Source organism: Colletotrichum godetiae (assembly GCF_030913485.1).
Source record: "Colletotrichum godetiae strain CBS 193.32 chromosome Unknown BDP55scaffold_33, whole genome shotgun sequence".
Lineage (NCBI taxonomy): Eukaryota > Fungi > Ascomycota > Sordariomycetes > Glomerellales > Glomerellaceae > Colletotrichum > Colletotrichum godetiae.
In genome coordinates, this window is record NW_026851281.1 from 28,249 (window position 1) to 51,973 (window position 23,725).

At 52.2% G+C, this 23,725-nt stretch overlaps 8 protein-coding genes across 8 annotated transcripts; 3 read left to right on the plus strand and 5 right to left on the minus strand.

Moving 5' to 3' along the window:
* Window positions 1-3,646: 3,646 nt before the first annotated feature.
* On the minus strand, window positions 3,647-5,221 carry BDP55DRAFT_230147 (essential for mitotic growth 1). The gene is made up of 3 exons (XM_060566143.1): window positions 5,058-5,221; window positions 4,417-4,685; window positions 3,647-4,302 (listed from the first exon to the last, which is right to left on the minus strand). The coding sequence occupies exons 1-3, from the start codon at window positions 5,095-5,097 to the stop codon at window positions 3,826-3,828; spliced, it is 786 nt and encodes a 261-aa protein (XP_060427040.1). The 5' UTR covers window positions 5,098-5,221; the 3' UTR covers window positions 3,647-3,825.
* A 2,087-nt stretch (window positions 5,222-7,308) lies between these two features.
* On the plus strand, window positions 7,309-8,255 carry BDP55DRAFT_670895 (ribosomal protein S17). The gene is made up of 2 exons (XM_060575420.1): window positions 7,309-7,605; window positions 7,696-8,255. The coding sequence occupies exons 1-2, from the start codon at window positions 7,471-7,473 to the stop codon at window positions 7,981-7,983; spliced, it is 423 nt and encodes a 140-aa protein (XP_060427041.1). The 5' UTR covers window positions 7,309-7,470; the 3' UTR covers window positions 7,984-8,255.
* On the minus strand, window positions 8,256-11,223 carry BDP55DRAFT_670898 (ATPase). Its single transcript, XM_060575421.1, has 3 exons — window positions 10,890-11,223; window positions 8,697-10,803; window positions 8,256-8,631 (listed from the first exon to the last, which is right to left on the minus strand). Exons 1-3 carry the CDS (start codon window positions 11,004-11,006, stop codon window positions 8,411-8,413), a joined length of 2,445 nt encoding a protein of 814 aa, XP_060427042.1. The 5' UTR covers window positions 11,007-11,223; the 3' UTR covers window positions 8,256-8,410.
* A 711-nt stretch (window positions 11,224-11,934) lies between these two features.
* BDP55DRAFT_556941 (oligomeric Golgi complex subunit 6) lies at window positions 11,935-14,040 on the minus strand (the record flags this gene model as incomplete). The annotated part of the gene is made up of 2 exons (XM_060569643.1): window positions 11,935-13,749; window positions 13,801-14,040. 2 exons carry the CDS (start codon window positions 14,038-14,040, stop codon window positions 11,935-11,937), a joined length of 2,055 nt encoding a protein of 684 aa, XP_060427043.1.
* Window positions 14,041-15,488: 1,448 nt separating this feature from the next.
* Window positions 15,489-18,397, plus strand: BDP55DRAFT_557004 (autophagy protein Apg9; the record flags this gene model as incomplete). The annotated part of the gene is made up of 3 exons (XM_060569651.1): window positions 15,489-16,195; window positions 16,265-16,985; window positions 17,051-18,397. The coding sequence occupies 3 exons, from the start codon at window positions 15,489-15,491 to the stop codon at window positions 18,395-18,397; spliced, it is 2,775 nt and encodes a 924-aa protein (XP_060427044.1).
* Window positions 18,398-19,202: 805 nt separating this feature from the next.
* On the minus strand, window positions 19,203-20,058 carry BDP55DRAFT_670910 (uncharacterized protein). Its single transcript, XM_060575422.1, has one exon. It carries the CDS (start codon window positions 19,606-19,608, stop codon window positions 19,306-19,308), a length of 303 nt encoding a protein of 100 aa, XP_060427045.1. The 5' UTR covers window positions 19,609-20,058; the 3' UTR covers window positions 19,203-19,305.
* Window positions 19,749-20,667, minus strand: BDP55DRAFT_230346 (uncharacterized protein). Its single transcript, XM_060566144.1, has 3 exons — window positions 20,429-20,667; window positions 20,321-20,362; window positions 19,749-20,262 (listed from the first exon to the last, which is right to left on the minus strand). The coding sequence occupies exons 1-3, from the start codon at window positions 20,577-20,579 to the stop codon at window positions 19,889-19,891; spliced, it is 567 nt and encodes a 188-aa protein (XP_060427046.1). The 5' UTR covers window positions 20,580-20,667; the 3' UTR covers window positions 19,749-19,888.
* A 1,367-nt stretch (window positions 20,668-22,034) lies between these two features.
* BDP55DRAFT_230417 (mitochondrial carrier domain-containing protein) lies at window positions 22,035-23,606 on the plus strand. The gene is made up of 7 exons (XM_060566145.1): window positions 22,035-22,182; window positions 22,309-22,378; window positions 22,479-22,514; window positions 22,582-22,714; window positions 22,781-22,930; window positions 23,001-23,472; window positions 23,530-23,606. Exons 1-7 carry the CDS (start codon window positions 22,145-22,147, stop codon window positions 23,567-23,569), a joined length of 939 nt encoding a protein of 312 aa, XP_060427047.1. The 5' UTR covers window positions 22,035-22,144; the 3' UTR covers window positions 23,570-23,606.
* The last annotated feature ends 119 nt before the right edge of the window (window positions 23,607-23,725 follow it).

Consider the following 23,725-nt stretch of genomic DNA (forward strand, 5'->3'; position numbering starts at 1 on the left):
ACGGGAATAGGCATCAACTGGAAGTCCAACTTCCCAAATGCTGCGTGGAAATAAATGCTTAAAAGAGATCCCTCTGAGTCTGACCAGGGGGAGGAAAGAGGGCACACGCAACCGACATAAACCAAGCCGTGTGAATGTCAAGCAAGCCTGCCCGCAGACATGTGTCTTATGTACCTTACCTTACTCCGTACAGCGTCTCTGACAACCCTATCCACCTGCAACTGCAAGTAGCCATACGGATACCGGGACTTTGTCTTCAGGGTTCGGCGTGCCTAGGTAAGGTATCATCGGCGGCACACCTCCATCACCCCAGTAGCACGGGGCCGCCATAGACTGACAGCCTGTTCCTGCTGCCGAGCCCAATCCCACTCACAAGTCGGTTATCCTGCTCCAGTGCTGTCTCAGTAAGTCGGTCTCACTCTCGCCCAGTGCCTTCTGGCCAAATCCAATATGCAGCAAGCCCGTTCCGGTCGAGTCCGGTGCAGCTGCGATGGTGGGTGGTCGACTGCAGCTAATGGCCAGTGAAGGAAGTGACATGTCCACACTGCGCCGGGGCACCCAGCCGGAGACCTCAGACGGAAGCATACGGTCACCTTCATCTTTTTCTGCGCCTATGAAAGTTGAGGCTATCCCAATGCCGCGCCAGCCAATTTGGCATAGCCTGTACAGAGTACAGACATACGAATTCCAACTACGTGTAATTTGCCCCATCGTCCAGATATTTGTTTTTATTCCCTCGTTCTGAATGGTGACTGGTGGCATCAGACCGTGGCCAGGCCCAACGATTTACAACCGGCCAAAGGCAAACGCCGCTTGGTATCGGGAGCCGAATGTGGTAAGGCCATGATCAATCATTCTAATATCCGTACGTCTTCCTTCAAAAGTCACGCTCCGTGAGTCTATCAAGAACATCCCCCGAAAAGCTGTGCCCGACCGAGTTGCGCACTGGGGCTGGGCTACGTGTACATGGAAGACCGAGGACCGAGAAGTGAAGTGTTGCTCAGGGGGGGGTACGGAGTAGATCGTCCTGCAAGCAGCCACGCCTGCCGCATCTCACGATCTGGATCGCGTCGAGAGCATGATCATCGATGTGTACTCTGTATTATTCGGGACCCTCACTCTGCGTCCGTACGGATACTGGCACTGGAGTGTTTTATCGCGTCGTGTCGTGCCGTGTCGTGTCTGGCTGCTATTCGCCTCTTCAAGCCCCGCCTTGACCCCCGTTGCCCTCATTGCTGCATACTCATTTGTCGTGCCCTGAGTTAAACCAGGATGAGATTAGCCAACCTCTCGGGACCGCTAGAAAGATGGAAAGAAATAGTATCCGTAGAATCCTCGGTCCATACGAAGGCTGGAGGCGGTGGAAGACTGGAAGTACACCTAGAGAAAAGTCACGTTGAGTGCTATTAGCAAGTGACAAAGTGAACTAGAAATATTCAAGACTTTCGGGTAGTAAGTGAGCTAAACAGGCCGAGAAATGCCGCACTGCAGATTAACGAAAGGCGGTCGTCAGAAATCACTGGGACCATAAATCGCGTCTAGAGCTGCTGTCATTGGATGAAATGAACGGAGGAGTGCGCGGGACTCGGGAGCGTTTGTGGCATCCAAGTGGTTCGGTGGAATCAGTAAAAAGCCGCTCGTTGCGCGCGTTCCAAATGAAAGCGGTTGGCTGCTGCGTGGCTCTCATGTTCTAAACGGTTAGATACCGAGTACGGAGTACCTAATACTAAGTACCAACGGATAATATACTAAGGTACTCCGTATTTCCTGATAGGCGGCCCGGTGGACAAGCTTGGCAAGCACGGTATCTGTAAGGTCAAAGTCAAGGGCACCTCGTCAGGTTTTCACACATCAAAGTGCAAATGGAAGGAAAGAATCCACCTTTACCGTCTTTCAATAGTCAAAATAGGAAGATATTAAGGCAGGCACGGATACGGGTACTTTAGACTTCAATGTTTCAACCTGCACCGGCGACTTCCAAAGCGCTTCCTTGGCTCATGTACATCTATATCAAATTGGCCAGCCACCTCAGCTAAGGCAAGGCAAGGTTCTTTGAGAGGTACTTCCAATCTTCGCATCTCTCTGTAACTCACCGCATCGAATCCGCTTCCATCACGTCGCAGCTTGATAGGCTCTTTTGCGGCTTTGCCTTGACCGACTTACCCTTCTGTATACTCTGTGAGTATGGATATCAGTTACCAACAACGGTTTTGCGCGATCCCGCGTCTCTCCACTTTGCTTGCGCACCGCAGGTGCCAACAGTAACACCCAGCCTCGCACTTTCCAGCTCGCGTGCTTCCATCAACTTGGCTGGTGAGTTGGCCATGCCGCCCATCGTCGGATTTCAGCACATTCAAGTCCTCGACTCCATACCACAAGGGCACTAATGCAACTATACGTCCACCTTGTCTGCTGCCCAACCTCCCACCAGCTCGAGCCCCCGGGCCCGTACTTGTTTGATGAGCTCGGTACGGAAAAAGTCCAGTCAGGGCGCATGCGGATGCGCATACATAATTCCTCTCAGCCACTCGGGCACATCGGACCGCGCCGCCCTATTCCAAGGCCCCCCCCCCCCAGCTACCTAACTTTTGTCAATTCTGTCAACTTTGTCTGTCAAATCTGTCACATCCAGCTCGTCAAGTTATGCGGTGTACACACCAGCCCGGGTCTGACTCCCTCACCATGCATGGCAAGGCGGACGAGCCTCACTACTGTCGCGTCTCGTTCGTCCCTGAGCAGACTGAGGTCACCAACAAGACTTCCTTCTGCTTCCATACGTTTTTGCTTCCAGGTTCCATACCTTAGTTGCCTGCTCCAGAGCCAGACTCCAGCCCCTATTACCGCCATTCCGGGCCCCTGACTCTCCTGCCGTCACTCGTCTGTCTCCCCGCCTCAGTCCACTCAGGCGTCAATGATATGCCAAATCATCATCGCAACTGTCACCTAACACGGGTCCTACACATTTCATTGGACCGCACCTGTAATCTATGCCATCGGTCGATCAGCCTCCCAGCAACACATGTCTGATTCCTTTCGCCCTCTCTCCCCCGTGATGCCAACAGCACGTAGCTGAGGAAGCTAGGCAGACATACATGGCATCGTAACATTCGTCGATTGCAGTGCGTTCCTCGGCATACACGCATGTTGGTCACATTGAATGCACAGGAGATTTGGTTCGTCACCCCATCAATACAGTAGATATCTTGTCTTTCTCAATAGCCTCCCAAGTCAGAGGCTTTGTACATTTTGACGGCATAGTCGCCAGTATCCAGCCATACACCTATTATTCCTTGCGACGTTTCTCTTTTCCCATTTTGTCTCGGCTCCCCAGCAATCTCGCTGAGCGTTTGATCTCGACACACCGTTTTTCAAGTGAAAATCGAGATGAGGCCCATTTACCACGACACTTGCCGAGAGCACCAAAGATACTCCTCTGCTTCCGGCAGCAACAGTGTTCAAGACCGCCATCCTTACAGGTCCTGAAGAAGGGGCAAACAAAAAGAAAGGACGGCCCAAGTTGAAATTGGACCGCCTAGGTGAAGAAAGCGTCTTGGACCCGTTGTTGAACGCCCCGGTTTTGGTTGCAAAAACAGCGACAGCGCTAGCACAGGTGACCCAAATTTCCGAGGTTGCGTGCGGACACCATGATGTTGTATCGCGGTTCCATAAGCTAGACCCCTTGACTTTCGATTTGCCGCTCTGGGCGCATATTGCGTCTCCACGCGCCTAAAGGTCACCACTTACATTGCCGCTCTTATTCGTCGTCTCTGCCGCCTGAATTTATGTCTCTGCAACATCAACGACTGAGTCGATATCGAGATTCGACTACTGAATGTCCCAGGAATCCTCGGCGGCGTGGCAAAACTTGCTGCATGCGACGCTGGCGGACAAGCTGTAGTTGCTGATGGAAATCTTCTCGTCCACGAGACCATCAGCAAAGGTATCGGCACCCTTGGCCATGGCACCGACGAAGACGCAAACACTCTCCTTGGGAGCGAGGGTGTCGATGTAGTCCCTCACGTGTACCAGAGGGGCCTCGAAACTGAGGGTGACCTTGCGGCAGTTGGGCGGAAGGTGATCGGTGATGGGGTTCTGGATTACGCGAAGAAGCTTCTCCTGCGAGTTGGTGGAGCGGATAGACAAGCGATGCAACAGCTGAACCATCAGACCGGCAAAACGCTTGAATGTACGTGGGATACGGACAGACGGCGAGACCTCAATCAAGACACCCTTAGCGGTGTGAATGTAGATCTGAAGCTTGCCAGCCTTGTTAATGGGAGAGTCGAGCAGGGTCAGGAGGCACTAGTCAGTATGGTCAGCATGTTGGATGCAGACTTGAAGGGCTAGGCGCGTTGAGGCGCATCAGAGAGCAAAGGCAGTAGCAGAAGCAAAAGCAGTTCGCTGGTAGTATCCAACCTGATGTGTAATATCCGGGCGCGCATCACTGATGTCACGATTCATCTTGCGCATAACTCCAATGTGCTCGTCGCTGTTGAGTAGCGAGTACTTCTCCTCACGCTGGACGCCGTTGCGACCAGTACCGCCATGTGAGGCCTTGTACGTCTCGAGACTGGCGTTGGAGAGAACGACGATGAGGCGCTGAGAGTCCTTGTCGGTGAATGGGATGGCGGTGTGCTGTTCAGCAACCAGCTGAGGGAGAGCTGGAGGAGGAAGTGACTGGGTGCCTAATGGGATACGCGCGTTAGCAAACCACGTTGACAGATTATGGCTAGCTTTGCAGGCTTGCCCTTGTGCGAACTATCTGCCGTGTCTTCCATAGTGTCGCGATTATCTGCGTCGTACTCTTGGTTTGTTTGGGGTAAGAGATGGGTAAAAAGTGTGCAGGGCGGCGCGGGGTAACTACGGCTTATAACCAACTCATGCAATGGCCCGCGCAATCGGAAGAACGGTGACTGGCAGAGAGGTTGACCGCGAGAATGAAGGCTCCCGGAATGACAGCGGCAGACAATCGCAATAGGTAGTAGCCTTGGACTCGGGTTTTGCACTTGATGCAAGGGAAACGTGAGTCGTGCAAGGGACACACATTGGGAACTTACGAGGTCGCTTGACACCAGCACGGGCCTCTGGGGAAGACATGTTGATTTTTTTTTGGGAGGGAGAATTCGAGGATCGGGTGGTAGGATCTGGTGCAAGGTTTTCCAAGCTCCTTCTTCTTCTTCTTCTTCTTCTTCTTCTTCTTCCTCGTTCCTTCTTTTCTCGTTGCACAAAGAGGAAGGCGCGTACAGCAGGCGCGTTGTTGCACACAACCGGAAAACGATGTGAAGTGGCAATGAGAGATTAAAAAATGAAGATAAAAAAAAGAGGTGAAAATTTCAATTGACAGATATGAGGCCAATCTGGTCACTGAGGATAGGGAAGGGACTGAGTGAGTATGCGGTAAATGGTGAAGAGGTGAGTGTGAGTCGAGAGGGAGGAATGTTGGTTTTTGAATTTTTTTCGACGGGTGAGGGATCAAATCTGAGGGAGGATGATTTAGGCCGAGCTGCGAGGGAAGAAGATAAAGCCAGCAAGCACGGGTTAAATGGTGGCTTACCTTATGGAGGGATACTCAACACTACAGTTGTACGGAGGACCTGCTGGGGGCCCTGGGACTTTGGGTGCGGGGTGAGTGTGATGGAAATGGAGCTCGGATACATTCACACAGTGTCAAACTCATCTTCTCGTGAAAGTTCCGCTTCAAGAGGCCTCGCTCACGACAGTGCGAGGCTGGTGTGCCAGAGGGAGGTACTTCTGTATCGTCGCGTTGAGTGGAGGACTCATCTGCGGTCCCATTTCAGCAAACTCAGGCCCACCTCGACTACCTAGGTTCTCTCAATTCTCCGCTGCATTTCTCGCACGCTCAGAGTCTCGACTCACGGCACCCAGATTCTGCTCGGCTCGGGTCTTAGCCACTCGACTTTTAGCCGCTACGGCGAATGTTTGCCGAGCCATCAACTATGTTACAACCCAACAGAAACATCAAGTCTTGGGTTCCTTGTCCTCCGCCATACTTGGTATATTGGCCATGACTACTCCGTAGCTAAGGTACCTAAGGTTTCCTCCATCAGGTGTCCCAAGGCCTGTCTCCTCTCAGCGAACTTAACGGGTCTCTTTTACACCTATCGCTCCGTCAATATGCGTCGAAATCCACCTGTATCGGAGACTTCAGGCCTCAGCCTATTCCGTATCAAAGCTGCTACCCGCCGTAGACTTTCGCATCCTAAGTGTTTTTCTTCTTTGTAGCAGCATGCGAGATCGGTGTCTTCATATGCCCATGGCTATTAATGCCTCGGTGAGCATGCGGTGCGGCCCACCAGCTACCCGGTAGTGGAAGTAAGATAAGTACGGAGTACACCATGTAAGTGTTCCAGCCACCTATAAACTCTGAGTTGGCCGAACGTCGAAAACCCTCTGCCGCAGTGGGATGAAGGACGTACAAACCTCGGCTGTCCCAGCAGACATCATCTCACATGAGTAAATGTAAACGCCTTGGCTACTCGTTCGATATAAGGGTCGGCCCTTTGAATTTCCAAGACGACAGAAAGGTCACGGCTTGCAAAGTCTTGTGTGAAGAATTCCTTTGCATTGTATCAGTCTGAGGCTCTCACAGAGTATGCTTCCGATGACCAAGCCGCTAAGGAAACGCCCACCCAATTCTAAGAGAACCTGCCGTGCTATCACAAGAGGCAGTATATCTAATAAGCAGAATTGCCCCTAAAGCCAGATGGTCGTTGGCTGGGGAGACATGTAGTGCTATTTTCGCAGTGAGCGTAGGTATTGCTCCGCCTTGCATATGGCTTACGCCCTGAGGTAGGACTGTCCTGTCTGGAATACATGACCGACATTTAGACATCAAGGCAGCTAGCTGATCGACATAATCGTTCCCCGTTCGAGGGCGGGCTCGGAAACGCCCGTGTCCAATCACACCGGCGATGTTTCTGACTTCAAGACAAGAAGAGAATTTACATCTCAGATCTGAAACTAAGAGGTAAACCTCCTAGGGACTGTTGAAAGTGAAAGAGATTGCGTGGCTTGATCAGCTACCTATCTTAGCTCTTGACACGGCAGACCAAGGTATCTTATCTTAAAACAACTCTCGTGTCCTAGGAAGCTGTCACAGAAAGCCACAGGCCAAGCCAAACAACCTCGTCTAATTTAAGGTTATCTTAGCGTCTGATCTTTCCGTTCTGTCGGACTCCAATCTGGCAGGCCAGAAAAAGGTCAGAGTGTCGGCGAAAACATGGCCCGCTAAGCCAATGAGAAGCTAGGAAGCACACCCCATTTTTTTCTTTTCTACTCCCTCCAGGAGGGCCATGGGACATATGGCGTCGAGGTCACCATCATAGGAAGGCATCCCATCTACCGCGCGAAACTCTCTCAGTAGCTCACACTTCACGACCTAAGAGCCCGCGTGGAATCGAACTCGACAGACCGAAGTGACTGCCATTGTCATCCTACCCATCGCCCACCATGTCAGCCCAGACAATGGCGCAAGCGCGCGCAGTCGTACGCGAACTCAACGGCGTCGTCGTGAGCGCCGGGCTCATGCAAAAGACAGTCAAAGTGCGCGTGGGTGGCCAGCAATGGAAGCAAAAGGTTCAAAAGGTAAGCATATCGAACCCCGGAGGATTCCCCAACCCTTCGATCTGCTAGTACCGTATCTCGGAGACTTACCACACACCGCGGCTTTCCTAGATGTTCACGAAACCAACGCACTACCTAGTCCACGACCCCAACTCATCCCTCCGCACAGGCGATGTCGTTTCTATTGTTCCCGGATGGAGGACGTCACCTCACAAGCGTCACGTCGTCAAGAGCATCATCGCGCCCCACGGTACCCCCATCTCAGCGCGTCCGCCGGTGCCGACCGAGGACGAGAGGATTGCGGCCAAGGTTCAGAAGAGAGAAGCAAAGGTTGCTAGAAGAGAGACGCGGAGGCAGGAGAAGTCTTCAAAATCAAACCCTGAGCCCGAGGTCGACTGAGGGCTTGGTCTGACGGAAAGGAAAAAAACTATCTTACACACAGAACCAGGAAAAGGTTCAGTGTGGATTGCAACACAACACTGTACAACAAAAATGAGGAGGGGAAGAGGGTTGATACAGCGCTGGGCATCGTCTTTAGTCAACGACGTCCTTGGCCTGATATGTAGTTGGAGTCGTGTGGGCGAAGCTTCAAGGTCACTGGCGAATCATCGTACAAACGCCAGCACTATTGTAGTAGTCTTGTCTGAGCCATTTACGCAAAATATTTTGTAAAACTCGATTTGTCTTGTTCCTTTACCGGTAATCATGCGCTTCTGGAGGGTATCACTTTCACGTGCGCTCCCTAGCCAACCGACCAACTGCCATATCTCGCATAAACAAAAAGAATCCCAAAACACCCGAAACCTCACATGCCTATTGCCCTACATCATCCTCCTCGCTCGCCAAACTCTCTGGCCCAGTCCTCATATTCTTTCAACCCAGTCTTGCTTACACTCGGTCGAATAGTAGTCAAACTTGCCTCAAAGTCTGCTAATGAAATTGGCCGAATTTCATCCATAGTCATGTGCAAGAGAGCCTCGCCCAAAGAGCGGAGCGGACCCATGGCCGCATCTTTAGCCAAGGCCGTTATGTCGGAACCCGAGAACCCTGTGCTTATGTCAGTACCAGCTCTGGCAGTCCAGTAGTCTCTGGATCGACGGCGATTGGCTTACCATCTGTAAGGAAAACGAGTTTCTCAATGTCTGTATCAGACAGGACATGCTTTTGCTGCCCCAGGAGTGTTCGAAACTGGGTAGAGCGAGTCTCAGACTCGGGCAGCGGTATGTATTGCCGCCTCACAAACCTGCGGCGTGCTGCTTCATCAATGGCCCAAGGCAGATTGGTTGCTGCCAAAACGAGCACTCTGTTCGCATCTCCTCTGCTCTTGTCCTTTTCGTCGACGGTTCGACCCGCCGCAGCTCGCTGTAAATCGCTCCATTGTATCAGAAACTCGGTCTTGATCCTCCTTGTCGCCTCGTGCTCTCCCGACCCAGATCTCTGAGAAAGTAAGGAGTCAATTTCGTCGACGAAGATGATGCTCGGCGCCAGAGTCTTTGCCAGAGAGAACAATGCTCGGACGAGCTTCTCTGATTCGCCCAGGTATTTACTCGTCAAGCTGCTTGCTGATATTGAGAAGAACGTCGATCGCGACTCTGTTGCCACAGCACGCGCCAGCATGGTTTTGCCAGTACCTGGCGGGCCAAAAAGTAGCATTCCTCGTGCAGGCTCCCGAAGTCCCATGAATAGGTCCGGTCGTAAGAATGGGTAAACCACGTTCTCCCTGAGTGCGTTCTTGGCTACTTCCAGGCCGGCAACATCGCTCCATCGGACCTCGTCGCCCTGAACAATAATCTCGTTGAGAATTTGCTTCGCGGCTGCCTCGTCTACGCCGGCTGGCAAGTTTTTCATAATCTTCTTCTTTGTTGCCTTCCAGGCCGTTTTGAGCGAAGAGTCCCCATTCTCATCATCGGCAGATGCTTCAGAGGAAGGTGCTTCAGCATCAGCTGCGATTGCATTTTCTTTCCTCTTTCCCTTTCTTTTTTTGTCGGATACCTTGGTATTCTTCTCTATGCTGTCCGAGCAACTGGAAGACGAACGGCCCCGTGGCGGTTGTGCGTTACGACGAGTTTGTTCGGCTTTGTCTTGTTCTGATCCGCTCGTGAGATTATGACTGGACCGAGTAGGTACGTCTCCGACTGGCTTCCTCCGGATTTTGGCCACGTCTGGCGTAGTCTTGCGTCGCAATTCTGACTCGTCAGCGTCAGACGATGGCGGCCGTTCATGAGACGATACTTTGGATCGCGAGGTTGAGAATGTTTGGTCTCTCGAACGCGGGGTCCGTTCTTGCCTTGGGGTGCTATGTTCGGCCGTTGGAGCATCTTGGTACGACATGGCATTCAAAGCACTAGATGCCGCGCTTACGGACAAGGCTGAAGGCCTCACTTGCGATGAGTCCTCAGAGGTTCTTGCGCTACCAACCGCATCAGAGAGAGGCGTATGAGCTTCTCTAGGCGTCACGAGCCGTCGGGTATGTACGTCCCATTGCATGCCAGATGAGGACAGCGGTTTGCGGGACTGCTCGGCAGGTGTTGCAGGCGCAGATGAGACTTCTGGTACCGCCGGAGACGCTCTGGCTAGTCTTTCTCTAGAACCCAGAGCAGTCCATGCAAGAGTTGCAGCCTTGCTGGCACCAGGTCCCTCGGTCTTAGACAATTTGCGACTTGACTTTGCAGACTTATCGCCTGGCTTTCCGGTTCGCAACGTCGTCCGCATTGTGTATTTCTCAGGACTCGGAGACCTCATGGTCGGTTCTTTCCTAGACGTTACTCGGGGAGAGTTTGATGGGCCGGCAAAGGGAGAGGCTACGGGGTTTTGGTCGCGACCGACTACAGCCTGCTCAGATGATGTTCTGTAGGGCAACGAAGGTCTTTTTGGCAAGGCGGGCCGTGAGAGATCGGGGTATCTTATCGCTGGAATTGTCCCCTGGCCAATGTAGCCTCTTTCTGGAGTAGACATGGTGTATGGGTCGGGGGAGATGGAGCGGCTCGGGGCGGGTGAGTTGGTGGGTTGAGGAGTCAAGGCGTCTTGTCGGGATATTCGTAACGCTTCAAGCAGGTCAATGCGCTCCTTGCACTGCAGTTCGAGCTTGCGCAGAGAATCTATCAAGGCGTCTTCTGTTTCGGTTCCAGCAACGTAATTGGGTAGCAGCTTGGTGATGCGTTGGTCGTTGAGCTGATCTAGGGCATTCCTCCAGCATCGCATCGCCTCGGTCTCGTCACCCTAGGACACGGGGAAACTTGAATCAGCACAAACGAATCATCCGCGGGTGCGCTACGCCATTGAAGTCCGGACCAAGTGGGAAATACCTGGCTTTCATAGTAAACAGCAGTGGAGCATTTCAAGTAGCTGTCGTCGTATGTCTTCTGGAGGATGGCAAGGCCCCGGGAGCGTGACATGGTACTGGAAGCCAGACCATAGTACATTCAAATCTGAGTGGAGACGCGTTGTTGCTCTGACGTTGCGATGCAATTTGTCACGATCCGGAGCGTCGAAGCAGTCGAAGGGAGTTTTTCACCGCGGGGATGGAGTTGGTCGAACTGGAGCTGAGGTTCAGGTCAGGCAAAGTTCAGGGCCAGGATGCCTTTGTTTCTCTTGCAGTGGGATTGCCGGCGAATGATGGCGGGGGGGGACAATTGAAGGCTAGTGGGCCGCAGTGACGTCGCTCTTGGTGGCTGAGTGGGGGTTAAGGTAGTGGAAGGACGGGCGGCAACTTCCAGTGGAGGTCATCTGCAGCGTGGCACGCGTCGGTAGCTAGCTCCCTACCACTCTTACCTAAGGTACCTGAGCTGACTTAGGTAAGTTGCAGTGGAAGTAATGAACGTGAGTTCGATCAGGTGCCTGCTGTACCAACGTGTGAATTTCCCTTAAGTTGTGACATTTGAAGATGCTCGCATAATGTCAGTTGCACCCCTGGGTAGGTCAACACCGAGACCAGCCAAGCACCTGACGACACTATGACATCTCAGGTACCTACGCTGTAAGTCACAAAGCATACTTGCGAAAAACATATCTCACATCGTCCGTACACCAAATTAGGAGACAGCAACATTCTGGGACAACTGGTCATTGAAGGTAGAGAAGGCCTTGTGGCTTCATCTCTTGTCATTTGTCTACCTGCCACATAGTCCCAGCCAAAGTCTCGACTTGATCTTGGGACAGATCTGGTCGAGCAAGATATCATCCCAGGAAGAATTTTGGAGCTTGGTCAAGCTCATCTGCCTGTCCAGCGCAATACGAGTTGGGTCAAAGATGACCTTGCATTACTGCAGCATCATTTACATCGCTTCGGTGGGGGCCTTGTAAGTAACGTATTATTTGCCAGACACATCCGGCTGTCCTATTGCGTTCCCTTCAAGACAAGAGGACCCTGATCTCCCCCGATGTTCTTGGAAATAAGTCTCGCAGCAACTGAGACTCGTCACCCTCATCGGCCGACGTATTGTCACCGGCCGACAGCTCGTCTGCCAAAAGTAACATCTGCTCGACATGCTCAAACTCGTCGCAGAATCTCTCCGCAGCCTTCTCCGTGAGCTCTCTCGCTAGACTTGAATCTTGCAGACGCTTCACATTTTCCATGGCGTCCATCAGCGCCGATGGTAAGAAGTCGTCAAGAGCCTGGCTGGCTCGGCTCAAAGCTGACGGCTGTACCTCCTCAAGCGACGCTACCTTCTTCACATCGCTGGCTTCTGTTGTAAAATTGCTCAAAGATTCAAGAATCTGCTCCAGACCAGAACCACGACGGAAGAATTGGTATTGCTCTTCCGTGAGCTTCTTGCTCTCCTCCACAACCCTCTCTTGCAGCCGCTGTGTTCTTCTCTGAGTAAAGTCGAAAGGTTCGAGAGCATGCTTTGACGCGAGCAAGCAGTTGGTTATGAAGATGGCACCAGCCGATTGTCTCACACCTTTGGCCATATTTTCGCAACCTGCCAAGAAGGGCTCAAAGGCCTCTGCAAGAATTGGTTGGAAGTCGGCTTCGCGATCCGATGACGATGCCATCGATATCTCGTACGTTTTCATGACCGCAGTAAGCTGCTTCAGCGCTTCGAGCAAAAAGTCTGGAGGGACAAGATCCGAAGGCGTCTGCTGGAAATCGCCCTGTAGAGTTGCGATGTGATCCCTCATGAGCGATCGGAACTGCCTTAAGGCACCTGATTCGAGTCCTGTCATGAGTTCCAAAAGAGCACACTCGCTGCCCAGAAGTTTGGCAAACGTGTATCGATAGAAGCCAAGAATGTTCGCTAACTTGTAGGCGAGAATAGTCTCTTCGTTGGACTGAATGACCTGCTCGACCCTTTGCCGCAGCATTCTCGTTGCCCCTGAGACATCCCGGTCCACCAGGTCGTTTAACGCCTTGAGAGCATCAAAGTCGGGTGCTGTGTCAGCGTCACCCTCGCCGAGAAGCTGCCAGAGCTCATTAGCTCGTCCAGTCTGGAGTCCCTTGGCAATTTCGTCGCCTTCCGACACAAAGAGTATTTCCAGAGCCTCTCTTTCGCTAACAGTGGCCGAGTGTATCCAGGCAAGCATGTCGCCCACATAACGGAGTGGATCGTGGGCAGCCATCTCAATGGGCTTAACCGAGTGATCTTCGAGTCCTGCTGTCGTTGTGCCCGTTAGGGCAACATGAAAAGAGTCGGACAGGATGCGTTCTCTAGCTTCCGCAAAGAAATCCAGGCAATTTTGGAAGAGCGATGGTCGCTCTGCAAGGACTCTAATGGCGCGACGGATTGATGAGTTCATCTGGGGGTTCTCGAGATTCAGTGTTCTGAATTCGCGCTGGACCCATTTGTACAACTTTTGGAAGGCGAGACCGAGATTCTTGGACGTCTGCTCCATGAGTTGCAGACCCAGCGTCTGCTTCTCGAATCCGAGTAGAATCTCACAGTCCTGACTGACTCGTTTTGCCTTGTAAAGCGCAGCGAAGAATTTGTCGTCAACAGGCTCGGCGGTTGATGTCAGAGAGACGACTTCATCGTCAGAAAGGATAAAGTGACTGCGTAAGGTCTTGAGGAGTTGCTGTTTAGATTCCACGTCTGCCCTTTGCTTCATCAAGGATGAAGCCTCTTCCAGGATAGGTCCCGTCTCTTGTTGAGCTGCAGTAATCCGGCCCCTCACATCTTGATAGTTGTGATTCAACTTGTCCAGGGTAGCCCCTATGCGACGCAATTGCTAAACGGGATGTAAATAAACAGATTGTGCACAACGGACGGAAGAACTTACGTCGGCGACTCTGCCAAATTGGGAGACAATCTCCCCATTGCTGTCAATTACCTCCTTCTGCAGGCCCAACCGTAGTTGACGGCGTGTCTCGGGTGTGTTCTTGAGGTTACGGCTGTCGAGCAATTGCAAGGCATCCCGGAATTCGGAGTCGGCATATGATGTTGAAAGAACAGTAGTCACCTTGGATGTAAGAGGGTTCAGTGCCCTTGCCGATGAAGTAGTTGAAGGTGACTGAGGCATGCTGCCGATACTAGAACTGGACACATCTCTGCTGGGCAGTGGTCTCAGGGATGGCGGCGGAGCAGAGACCATGATGAGCAACAATAGGTGAGTCAACCGAGATCATCAAGGCGTTGGAAGAAGTAGGTGATGATTGAAATCGGATGGACACTTAGGTTGCAGCTATCTGGCTAGATACCTGTGAAGGAGTTGACCTGCCCTCCTGGGTTTGACTGGCACTTGTGAGTATGGACTTAGACGTGAGGATAGATGACTACGAGCTATCCCTACCTTGAGTTACGTAAGATACTCTGTACTTCCAGTAGGTACACAGGGCTGGTGCGAAGCGCAATATCGCTGAAGTACGTAAGCAAGGGTCGGATGGGTATGGAAGGAGGCCTGGTGCAATCCTCTGGATGGTACGGAGTACGGAGTACAGATACCTAGCTAGGTACTCCGTATGGTTGGTCACCTAACACTCACAGACCTTCGGGTACCTTAGATACCTTGAGATAAGAGCGTCGATAAGGCACCTTATGACGTCCAACCCCCAGAGAAGGCGGTCGGGAATAAGAACGGCAAAAATGACATTGACCGCCTGCTGCCTGTGTCTACGGCCCCCACTCAGCACGTCTGAGCCATGCCGTCACCTGGATGTTCTCCGTATGCGCACCACATACAGCTAGCTGCCTATCTGCTGGAGGGAGACTAATAGTTGCAACTGGGAAGCCAAAGCGAAAGGTACTTACCTTACTGATCCCTCCATGGCCTGTCCTGACCTTTGCTAGACACTATCTTACAGCTTTGGTTTCTTTTGAGTATTTCTGCTACTCGTGCCGCTCAGGTCAAATTGTCCGTTCTTGACTTATCTTAGCGTGGTGCGAGTGTCCGACACAACGGGTTTACCCATTCGAGCAAGGCATCTTTCTCTGAACAACGTGCCGTCTTCTTATCCTTCTTCCTACCTTACCTTCCTCAACTGGTATGCAGACTTTGTGACTGTAATCGTCTTTTACTGTTTCAACATCAGACTAAAAGCTTCCTTATGCAGTAGCTAGCTTCCTTGTTCCACCGTGTCAAACTTACTTACCTGCGCTGACCAGGAGTCACTCCGCATGGGCTTGTGAGTATGAAGTCCTTCACCCCCAACACTTCCCAGAGCCTCTGTCACCTGCAACCACCCGAGATGGCCACATGACCGCCAAACCTCATATCAAGTGACAGCCACAGAGCCACCTTCAAATCGCCTTGCCGTTTAAACCTCGTCGTTCTCCCTAGCTGACCTAGTACTCCTCTAGAAACGCGATACCCAACCGACTCTGACCTCCAAATCAGACTGCTTCTTGTCGCGCAAGCTGCACTCGTTCCTTCCTTCTCCAAACAAGGCCCCTACGCGTCGCCATGAGCGACGATCATAGGCCTTGACGACCGATCAGCCTTCCCCGTATTCCGATTACCTTTTCCTCCACATGGCTTCCAACATCTTCCCTCAACTCGGCCCGCTGTCTCGAGGGTCAAGGTCTTTTTACAAAGAGCTCAGAGGAGATCCGGACGGCGACCTGGATATCGAAGAACACGCAGGTCTGGATGTGGACGAGGAGAATCTGCAAGAGCAGTTCCAAGACTACGACCTGGACCACATGCCAGGCCTCACCGTAGAAGACAGTCAAGCGACTCTCGACAGCAATGCCAACCTGCTCAAAACAACTGCAGGAGTCGTAGCGGGGCAGACCGGTCGCGGAAATCACCGTGGCGGAATCCGACAAGAGCCGAGTCCACGATGGCTGGGACAGGATGACGACGGAGATAATGACGTCCCGGCTTCTCTGCTGGTTGAACCACATGAAGCGGTAGCGCAGTCTAAAGGATCTGGGCGGAGGAAGCCAGCTACTCCGTCAAGGCAAAACGCAATACCCGGTCCTTCTAGCCGACGAACACATGCCCAATGGGAAGCAACACAAGCTCAGCAAAGACTTCATCCAGCAGATCCCGTCAAGCCAATCAGGCCTCACGCGAAGCGATATTCCAGAGGCCTTGGATCTAATAACGAAAAAGAAAAGGCTCTTTGGAGATGGGTTAATGTCTCGAACCTCGACTTCTTCGTTCAGGATGTCTACTACTACTACCGAGGGAGCGGTTTCTGGTGTATCGTGTGCGCGCGGGCATTACACCTAGTGTAAGTCGAGACCTTTGGTCTGCTGGACGTTGACAGTACATGTGAAAGATGCTGACCATATACTTCTAGAGAGTCCGCCTTCTTCGCCGTATTTCTGACCTTTCTTACTCAATGTGTTGAGTACACGAAAATCCCCAACAGCAACTCATTGAAAGAAGTTACGATTCCTCAGTGCACCAGAAAGATGTCGTTCATGTGGAATACAGGATTGTGGCTCTACGTATTCTACTTTATATGGAAGACAGTACAGTTCACCATAGACCTTCGACGTTTGAACCACATGCGCAACTTCTACATATATCTACTAGAGATACCGGAGGAGGATATGCAGACTGTATCCTGGCAAGATATCGTTGCCCGCGTCATGGCCTTGCGGGACGCGAATCCCAAAACAGCCATCAACGTACGACCATCTGCGCGAGAGTGGATGCGCAATCAGTCTAAGGAGAGGCTGGATGCTGCAGACATTGCCAACCGTCTCATGCGGAGAGAGAACTACTTGATAGCCATGATGAATAAGGACATTCTCGACCTTACGCTCCCGATACCCTTCTTGCGACAACACCAGTTCTTTTCCCGAAGTCTGGAATGGAACTTGCATTTCGCAATCTTGACTTATGTTTTCGACTCCAACAATCAGGTTCATCAAGAGTTCCTCAAAGCCGATCGCCGAGGTCTTTTGAGTCTCAAGTTGAAGTCGAGGCTTGTCTTCGCCGGGGTCATCAACTTGTTGATAGGGCCTTTTGTGGTCGCTTATCTCATTGTGGTGCATGCATTCACGTACTACAATGTAAGTGTCTTTTTATTGTGACTTCACAAAGATCACATCAGAGAAGCTAATATATTGGGCATCAGGAATACCAGAAAGACCCTTCAACGTTCAGCCACAGAAGATACACGCCTCTTGCTGAGTGGAAGTTTCGCGAGTTCAATGAGGTCCCGCATCTCTTCCAAGAGCGTATCAATATGTCTTATCCGTTTGCGAGTCGATATATTGACCAGTTCCCGAAAAAAATGACGGAACAATTTGCTAGAACGGTAACCTTCGTCGCAGGAGCTCTTACTTCGGTTCTTGCTGTCGCCTCATTCCTCGATCCACAACTCTTCCTTGGGTTCGAGATCACATCTGAGCGGTCAGCACTGTTCTATATTGGCTTGTTCGCAGCCATATGGGCGGCTGCCAGGGGCATGATATCTGAAGAGACAACCGTGTTCAATCCAGAGCACGCCCTGCTCTATGTCATTGAATACACGCGCTACATGCCAGACCACTGGAAAGACCGTCTTCACACAGCCGATGTAAAGCGTGAATTCTCGGAGCTGTACAAGCTCAAGCTGGTGATTCTGATGGAGGAGATCATTGGTATACTTACAGCCTCGCTGGTGCTCATCTTCTCGGCACCGAAATGCAGCGATCAGATAATCGACTTCTTCCGGGAATTCACAATCCACGTGGATGGAGTTGGCTACATCTGCTCGTTTGCTGAGTTCGACTTCAAGAAGGGCATGGGCAAGGCTAAGCAACCATCCGGCCCTGGCGATGTTCGAGAAGACTATTATTCCACGAAGCATAACAAGATGGCGGCATCTTACTACGGCTTCTTGGACAACTATGTGATTAACCCGAAAACGGGCATCCCGGGCCATCTACCGCCGGGAAGTCGCCATCCTTTCCATCCTCCACCAGCGTTCCCCGGGCTGAACTCGCCAACACTGGCGGCCGACATGCAAAACTCCAGGATGGGTCGGCATGACCTGTCACGGAGTCGGGCTCCTCCTGGTGGTGGAGTTGGACAACAAACCCGAACGCCGAGGTTTGGGCCTTCGATGACGGCTCCGTCGCCGATGGCATCGATGCTCCTCGACCCACACCACCAACCGGCTGCGACAGGGTTCGGCGTCCGAAGTACGCATCGGAGCCGAGCGGGCCGTGGGGGATACCAAGGCGAAGGTATCATTGAAGAGTCTGAAGACGGCCTGGGTATAGACGGCAAACTGCATTCTCAAGGACCATTCGAAGACGAGATCTATGGAGGCTCGGGACCTCTAGGCGAGTCTGTATGGGAGACGTCGCCGCCCAAAGGGTTGAGTCGAGAAAATAGCATGGCTGATACAGGCGAGCAAGACGCCGGGGTATTGGGGCTGATTTACCAATTCCAGCAGGCCCACCGCAGCAATCCCCAAGGCGGAGGAGGGCTCTAATGCTGTAACCCCACATCCGTAGACAATGTTATGGGTTTGTTGACCAGTAAAGTAGAATCCGGAGAGTGAAGCTGGGTAAAGGGGTCATGGGAACATGAATTTTATGGCTTTGAACATTTTCAGTCCTCGACGTGGGTCCGCCATAGTTGGCAAGGAATGCGAAGGAGGATACCCGGCTCAAGAAGCCCAGTAGTATGCACACGAACTATCAATATAGAATTGGAATAGACAGATTTGAATCACCAGCGCGAACCTTGAGAGCTGTCACTCTCATGGTCCAGCCGACGGGGCGTACGCCGGACCGGACGGGGAAAGGGAGATGTCGTATCTCCGAGCAGCCCGTATCCGGGGTTCCATAGCACCGTATGAGTGCCTTTAGGCGAAGCGATCCGCGGACGAGGACAAGTACGCAAGTATAGGCGTGCCACGCAAGCACACATTCGCCATTACTATAAGGGGATTGCAACAGAGTCAAACCAAGTCAATGCGAGTTGATTCGAGCCCCTGGGTAGCTGTGCAAGTACTCGCCGAGTAGCAAGCTAGCAGCTCAGACAGTGACACTGACAAGGCAATACGGAGCACAGTGTCAGGGAGGAAAGAAAAAAAGTTTTTTTGTCCGGAGCGTGACAAGGTGGATGTGGCCGGAGATGGTGAAGTCCGCTCAGTGGCGGATGCCAATACTGGAGTCTGGATGGGCGTTCTAGGGCTGGAGATTGATAAGATGAGATTAGATGCAAGCAATGGAGGCCCGAGTGCCGTGTCGAGAAAGGATGCTGGCAACCGAGATTAACGAATCTGAGAGCCTTGATCGTCCCCCATATTGGTGGTATTATGCTATTGCGAATTGCAGGAGACGAGACGACCTTTTGTTGTTTGTGGCGCTCTCTTCCGCATCGTTTCCCTTTGCCTTACCAACTGCAGCCTTTGCAAATACTAAACCCGCGCAAGCCCAACATGTTAAGTATCATACCTGACGATAATGTAAACCATATGCCATGCTTTGGGAAGGGATAGACAGAAAGAGAGGGGGGGTGTCCTGTCCTCTCTGTCTGTACTCGTATCCGTACGTCCACCATATTACCCATTTCATTGGCAGGGGCAGAAGAAGCGACCCGCCAAAGGGGGTGCGATATTATTCCAGAACCGAGGCCGGAGGCTACATGAGCCTTGAGGAAGCGTCGTCGAAGCGAGGACGCGAATTGATGGGCCATTGCCCTTGGAAGTGAACGCAGCCTCCCCCAAGGGTTAGAGGCTTCTTTCTGTCCTTCTAGAAAGACGATGAGAGAGTGAGTGCCGGCGGGGGTCGGGCTTGTCAGACTGTGCGGGTATTACCGTTTGACTGGATTGGATCGCTTTTGCAGTGGTGCTCACGTCTTTTGAGACCCTGCTTAGGGACCCTGCCATCCTGCCACATATCTCTCAGGTAGCTAAGGCAGCTTCAAGGTCTCGTGTTGAGGTCACCCTTTTCCTTAGCCACTCGCCGGAGAGCGCTTATAGAGAGGGTCGGAACACTGGAGACAACGGCCACGCGGGCCCATTGAAAGCACGCGTTGAATCCGGGGGTTCGGCCGAACCCTTGGCTGGCTTAGCTAAGCGTGTTAAGGTGCGGATAAACCGAAAAAGGAAAAAAAAAAAAACCGAAAAGGAACATGGTAATCCAATTCTCATCTTGGGTGCTGGCCTTGTCCTCAACGCAGTTGGGCTGTCTATCATCTCAGGCCAAATCCGGGGGCCCTGAGATCTGAGATGGACAAAAGGGTCGGATGATGCGCCGATACAAAGTCTGAGGTGTCGAAATGGGACTTCTAGGGTGGATGTGGTCACATCGGATGTAAAGTCAGCGTCATGAACTGTGTTTCTGGCATCTGCACGGTCAGGGAAAGGTTAGAAACGATACAAAACACTGGCCACACGACGACTTACAGTGCACTGCGGCCGCGACATTCGGTGCGGTGTACGGAAATGCTGTGGCGAAGGGGTCAGCAGACAGAGATGAGATTGATAACAAAAGTCAGGGGAAGAAATCCACACAGATCTTGCTAGGATGACCCACTCCGCCATCGACCAGATTTACCAGAATACCAGATGCAATGATAGCCTCGATAGGCAGACTAGGACGCGGGAGAGGAGAGGTCATGACATTGGTCAAAAGCAGGACAAGAAAGCTGGGAAAAAATCCCATCAACTGCCTACTGGCTGCTGGCAAGCCGAAGCTGGGTCTTGGGGGAAAAGCGGGCTGCTGATCTCCGAGGCCGCACAAGACGAGACCCGAGGTTGGACTCTGGAATCTGGACTGTCCAGTTTACTGTTGAACTGGGACACGTTGACAGAATGGAACACGGACAAAAAAAGTTTTCGTTCAGAAGCTCTTCCTTGCACTCCCTTTTTCCCTCCGACCTATTTCTGCCTGGTCATGCTGCTGAGATATACGAGCATGTTTGGACATCAATACGGTCTCTACTCTATTTTGAGGAACATGTTGGCTTCCTGTCTTGTCATGCTCTGCCATTTCAAGATTAGATAAACACTCACCTTGCATTACGAGCAACTTGAAGGGTGACATTCCTCTTTGCATCTTAGCGACTTGAACATGCCAACACATATCCAGAGACAGATATTCAATGTTCCAAGGGCAAAGGGCAAAAGGCAAAAGTGACCAAGATATTGAGACCATATATTAAAGTCCGTTGGCGTAGGAAGATATCTTAGGTACCTTAGGTGCTTGGGTAGACCGGGCCGTTAGGTAGCTCGCCTGGGAACCCCTGAAAAACCGGCTCAGCTGGCATTAAACCCGCTGGAAGGAGAGACTTCAATGACCCAAGTACCTTCCCGGGCAGCTCTGGAAAACTGCGACTACCTCAGGCTTACCTATGGTACCTCTACCATCTACCTCAGAAGGTAAGGTCATGTAGTTACCTAAAGTGCGGATATTGGAAGGTAGGTAGAGAGCATATCTTGTCAAGCAAATGCCTTCTTTACAAATTACGTGTCTACCTCGGTTTAGGGCCATCCATGGATGTGATTTCTTTCCATTCTCGACCTATTACGGATACCTGGGAACCTACGGATAGGTAGCTAGGTGTCTCGTCCCCTCTCTTCCACCTTAGTTCTCGGCCCCGACTTCATCCACAGTAAATGTACCTTCACTGGACCTTCACTGGACCTTCACTCTTAGCCCCAGCCTCCACTGCCTGTGCTTTACCTGACTCTGCTAGCTCCAATTGGCCTTTTTTTTTTTTTTTTTTTTTTTTTTTTTCCTTTCCCGCTAGTTACGACTTGGTTTGGTCTTCCTTACCTCCGCCGTTCCTCCAACCTCAACTCTCGCAACTGCCACCTGCATATCAACCGTGCATCGCAACTCTCAACGCACGGCGTCGTGAGCTCAAGGTCGCTTCTTCTAGATAGCTCCCATTGCACTCGCACTTGCCATTGCACGCCGTTGCCCGAATATCGTCGACTTTTCTGGCCGAACCGATCCTCCACGGCCTCTTTCCGAATCTACGTCCAGAGCCATAGGTTTCCCTAGGCCTACGAGAGATAATCGCGAGTAGAGAGGAAAGAAGACAAAAAAAACCAGAAAAGCCATCGACACCGACGGCCAACGCGATCATTTCCGCCTCTCCCTCAACGAGAGCTCCTCCCGCCACATCCGTGGTCGCCATCGCCGACCCCCTCGATCCCCCTCCAGCTGTCAATCTGGCGGCTCTTCAGCCCAAGCCCTACGGCGAAGCATCTGCTGTGGCCGCAATGGCCCAGCCTAATGCAGAGCCCGCCGAGGAATACGAGTGCGCAATGCCCCCATCTACACATTTATCACGTCCACATCTTCCGCCGCCACCCTTCGCAATCGACTCTTCTTGACGATGACGCACACCATATCGTACCCTCTCGCTGACTCTTTGCTCTGCTAGCTATGAATCTCTACCGCCCAACTTTTCCCTCGTGCAGAACATGGCTGCCGGGGCGTTTGCGGGCATAGCGGTACGCTATATTCTTTGCTTGCGGTCTCGGCCCCGAACGAGCTGCCCGCTTTCACGTTTGGTATCCACAAGGTCCCGGAAGCTGATGATTCCATTTGCAGGAGCATACTGTCATGTATCCGATTGACGCTATCAAGGTACGATGCCGCTCCCTTCAATGAATGCATATCGCAAATCATCATCCGCTAACCCCGAGCTTTGCAGACCCGCATGCAGGTCCTGAACCCCAATCCCTCGGCCGTCTATAATGGTGTGATTCAAGGTACATACCGCATAGCTAGTCGCGAGGGCGTCCTCAGCTTGTGGAGAGGCATGTCCAGTGTCGTTGCCGGTGCCGGTGAGTGGCCTCCCAGCATTACTGCTGTCATTTCGAAGAAGGCCTTGCATTTGCTCACACTATCAGGTCCCGCTCATGCTGTATATTTCGCCACATATGAGGCCGTCAAGCATGTTATGGGTGGCAACCAAGCCGGTGTTCACCATCCTCTGGCTGCTGCGACCAGTGGTGCTTGCGCTACGATTGCCAGCGATGCGCTGATGAATCCTTTCGATGGTACGTGGTCCCAACATCGCCTCGTCCGCCCATTAGGTATTCCCAGTAACTAACGTCGAGTCAATTCTAGTCATCAAGCAGCGCATGCAGATCCAGGGGTCGGCTAAGATGTACCGTTCCATGACCGATTGCGCCAAGTATGTCTACAAGACCGAGGGACTGGCGGCTTTCTACGTTTCTTACCCAACTACGCTGTCCATGACGGTGCCCTTCACTGCCCTCCAATTCTTGGCGTACGAATCCATATCGACGGCCATGAACCCTGACAAGGGATACGATCCCACAACACATTGCTTGGCTGGTGGTGTCGCCGGTGGTTTCGCTGCCGCTTTGACTACGCCCATGGATGTCATCAAGACCATGCTTCAGACCCGAGGAACTGCCACCGATCCGGCATTGAGAAATGTGAACGGATTCATGGCTGGATGCCGGTTACTATACGAGCGTGAGGGCTTCCGCGGTTTCTTCAAGGGTGTGCGCCCCCGCGTGGTTACCACCATGCCTAGCACAGCCATTTGCTGGTCTGCCTACGAGGCGTGCAAGTAAGTTGCCCCTGATTCCCCCACTACAAAATCAGTGCGCTAACAACAACCTCGCAGGGCCTACTTCATCAAAAAGAACGACAACCCGAACCCTTGAGACGGTACGCCGCTGTGCATATAGAAGAAACTGTCATTGACGATTCGATCACCGATTAGAGCGGTCGTGTAAATTTAGAAAGCAGGGTCGAGACCTATGGGGAACTCGGACCCCCGATTTGGTCTTTTTATACTTGGGGGGCACGATAGGCACGAT

What these genes read in the sequence shown, in the direction of transcription:
- BDP55DRAFT_230147 (XM_060566143.1), bottom strand. Translation starts at nt 5,097, where the DNA reads ATGTCTTCCCCAGAGGCCCGTGCTGGTGTCAAGCGACCTC. An exon ending in TGCTGGTGTCAAGCGACCTC is followed by an intron (nt 4,686 to 5,057) that starts GTAAGTTCCCAA and finishes GTATCCCATTAG; the next exon opens with GCACCCAGTCACTTCCTCCT. An exon ending in GCCCGGATATTACACATCAG is followed by an intron (nt 4,303 to 4,416) that starts GTTGGATACTAC and finishes CATACTGACTAG; the next exon opens with TGCCTCCTGACCCTGCTCGA.
- BDP55DRAFT_670895 (XM_060575420.1), top strand. Translation starts at nt 7,471, where the DNA reads ATGTCAGCCCAGACAATGGCGCAAGCGCGCGCAGTCGTACGCGAACTC. An exon ending in GGAAGCAAAAGGTTCAAAAG is followed by an intron (nt 7,606 to 7,695) that starts GTAAGCATATCG and finishes CGGCTTTCCTAG; the next exon opens with ATGTTCACGAAACCAACGCA.
- BDP55DRAFT_670898 (XM_060575421.1), bottom strand. Translation starts at nt 11,006, where the DNA reads ATGTACTATGGTCTGGCTTCCAGTACCATGTCACGCTCCCGGGGCCTT. An exon ending in CTGTTTACTATGAAAGCCAG is followed by an intron (nt 10,804 to 10,889) that starts GTATTTCCCACT and finishes CCCGTGTCCTAG; the next exon opens with GGTGACGAGACCGAGGCGAT. An exon ending in ACTCGTTTTCCTTACAGATG is followed by an intron (nt 8,632 to 8,696) that starts GTAAGCCAATCG and finishes ACATAAGCACAG; the next exon opens with GGTTCTCGGGTTCCGACATA.
- BDP55DRAFT_670910 (XM_060575422.1), bottom strand. Translation starts at nt 19,608, where the DNA reads ATGGCCCATCAATTCGCGTCCTCGCTTCGACGACGCTTCCTCAAGGCT.
- BDP55DRAFT_230346 (XM_060566144.1), bottom strand. Translation starts at nt 20,579, where the DNA reads ATGGGATTTTTTCCCAGCTTTCTTGTCCTGCTTTTGACCAATGTCATG. An exon ending in GGGTCATCCTAGCAAGATCT is followed by an intron (nt 20,363 to 20,428) that starts GTGTGGATTTCT and finishes CCTTCGCCACAG; the next exon opens with CATTTCCGTACACCGCACCG. An exon ending in TGTCGCGGCCGCAGTGCACT is followed by an intron (nt 20,263 to 20,320) that starts GTAAGTCGTCGT and finishes CTGACCGTGCAG; the next exon opens with ATGCCAGAAACACAGTTCAT.
- BDP55DRAFT_230417 (XM_060566145.1), top strand. Translation starts at nt 22,145, where the DNA reads ATGGCCCAGCCTAATGCAGAGCCCGCCGAGGAATACGA. An exon ending in CAGTGTCGTTGCCGGTGCCG is followed by an intron (nt 22,715 to 22,780) that starts GTGAGTGGCCTC and finishes TCACACTATCAG; the next exon opens with GTCCCGCTCATGCTGTATAT. An exon ending in GCTGATGAATCCTTTCGATG is followed by an intron (nt 22,931 to 23,000) that starts GTACGTGGTCCC and finishes AGTCAATTCTAG; the next exon opens with TCATCAAGCAGCGCATGCAG.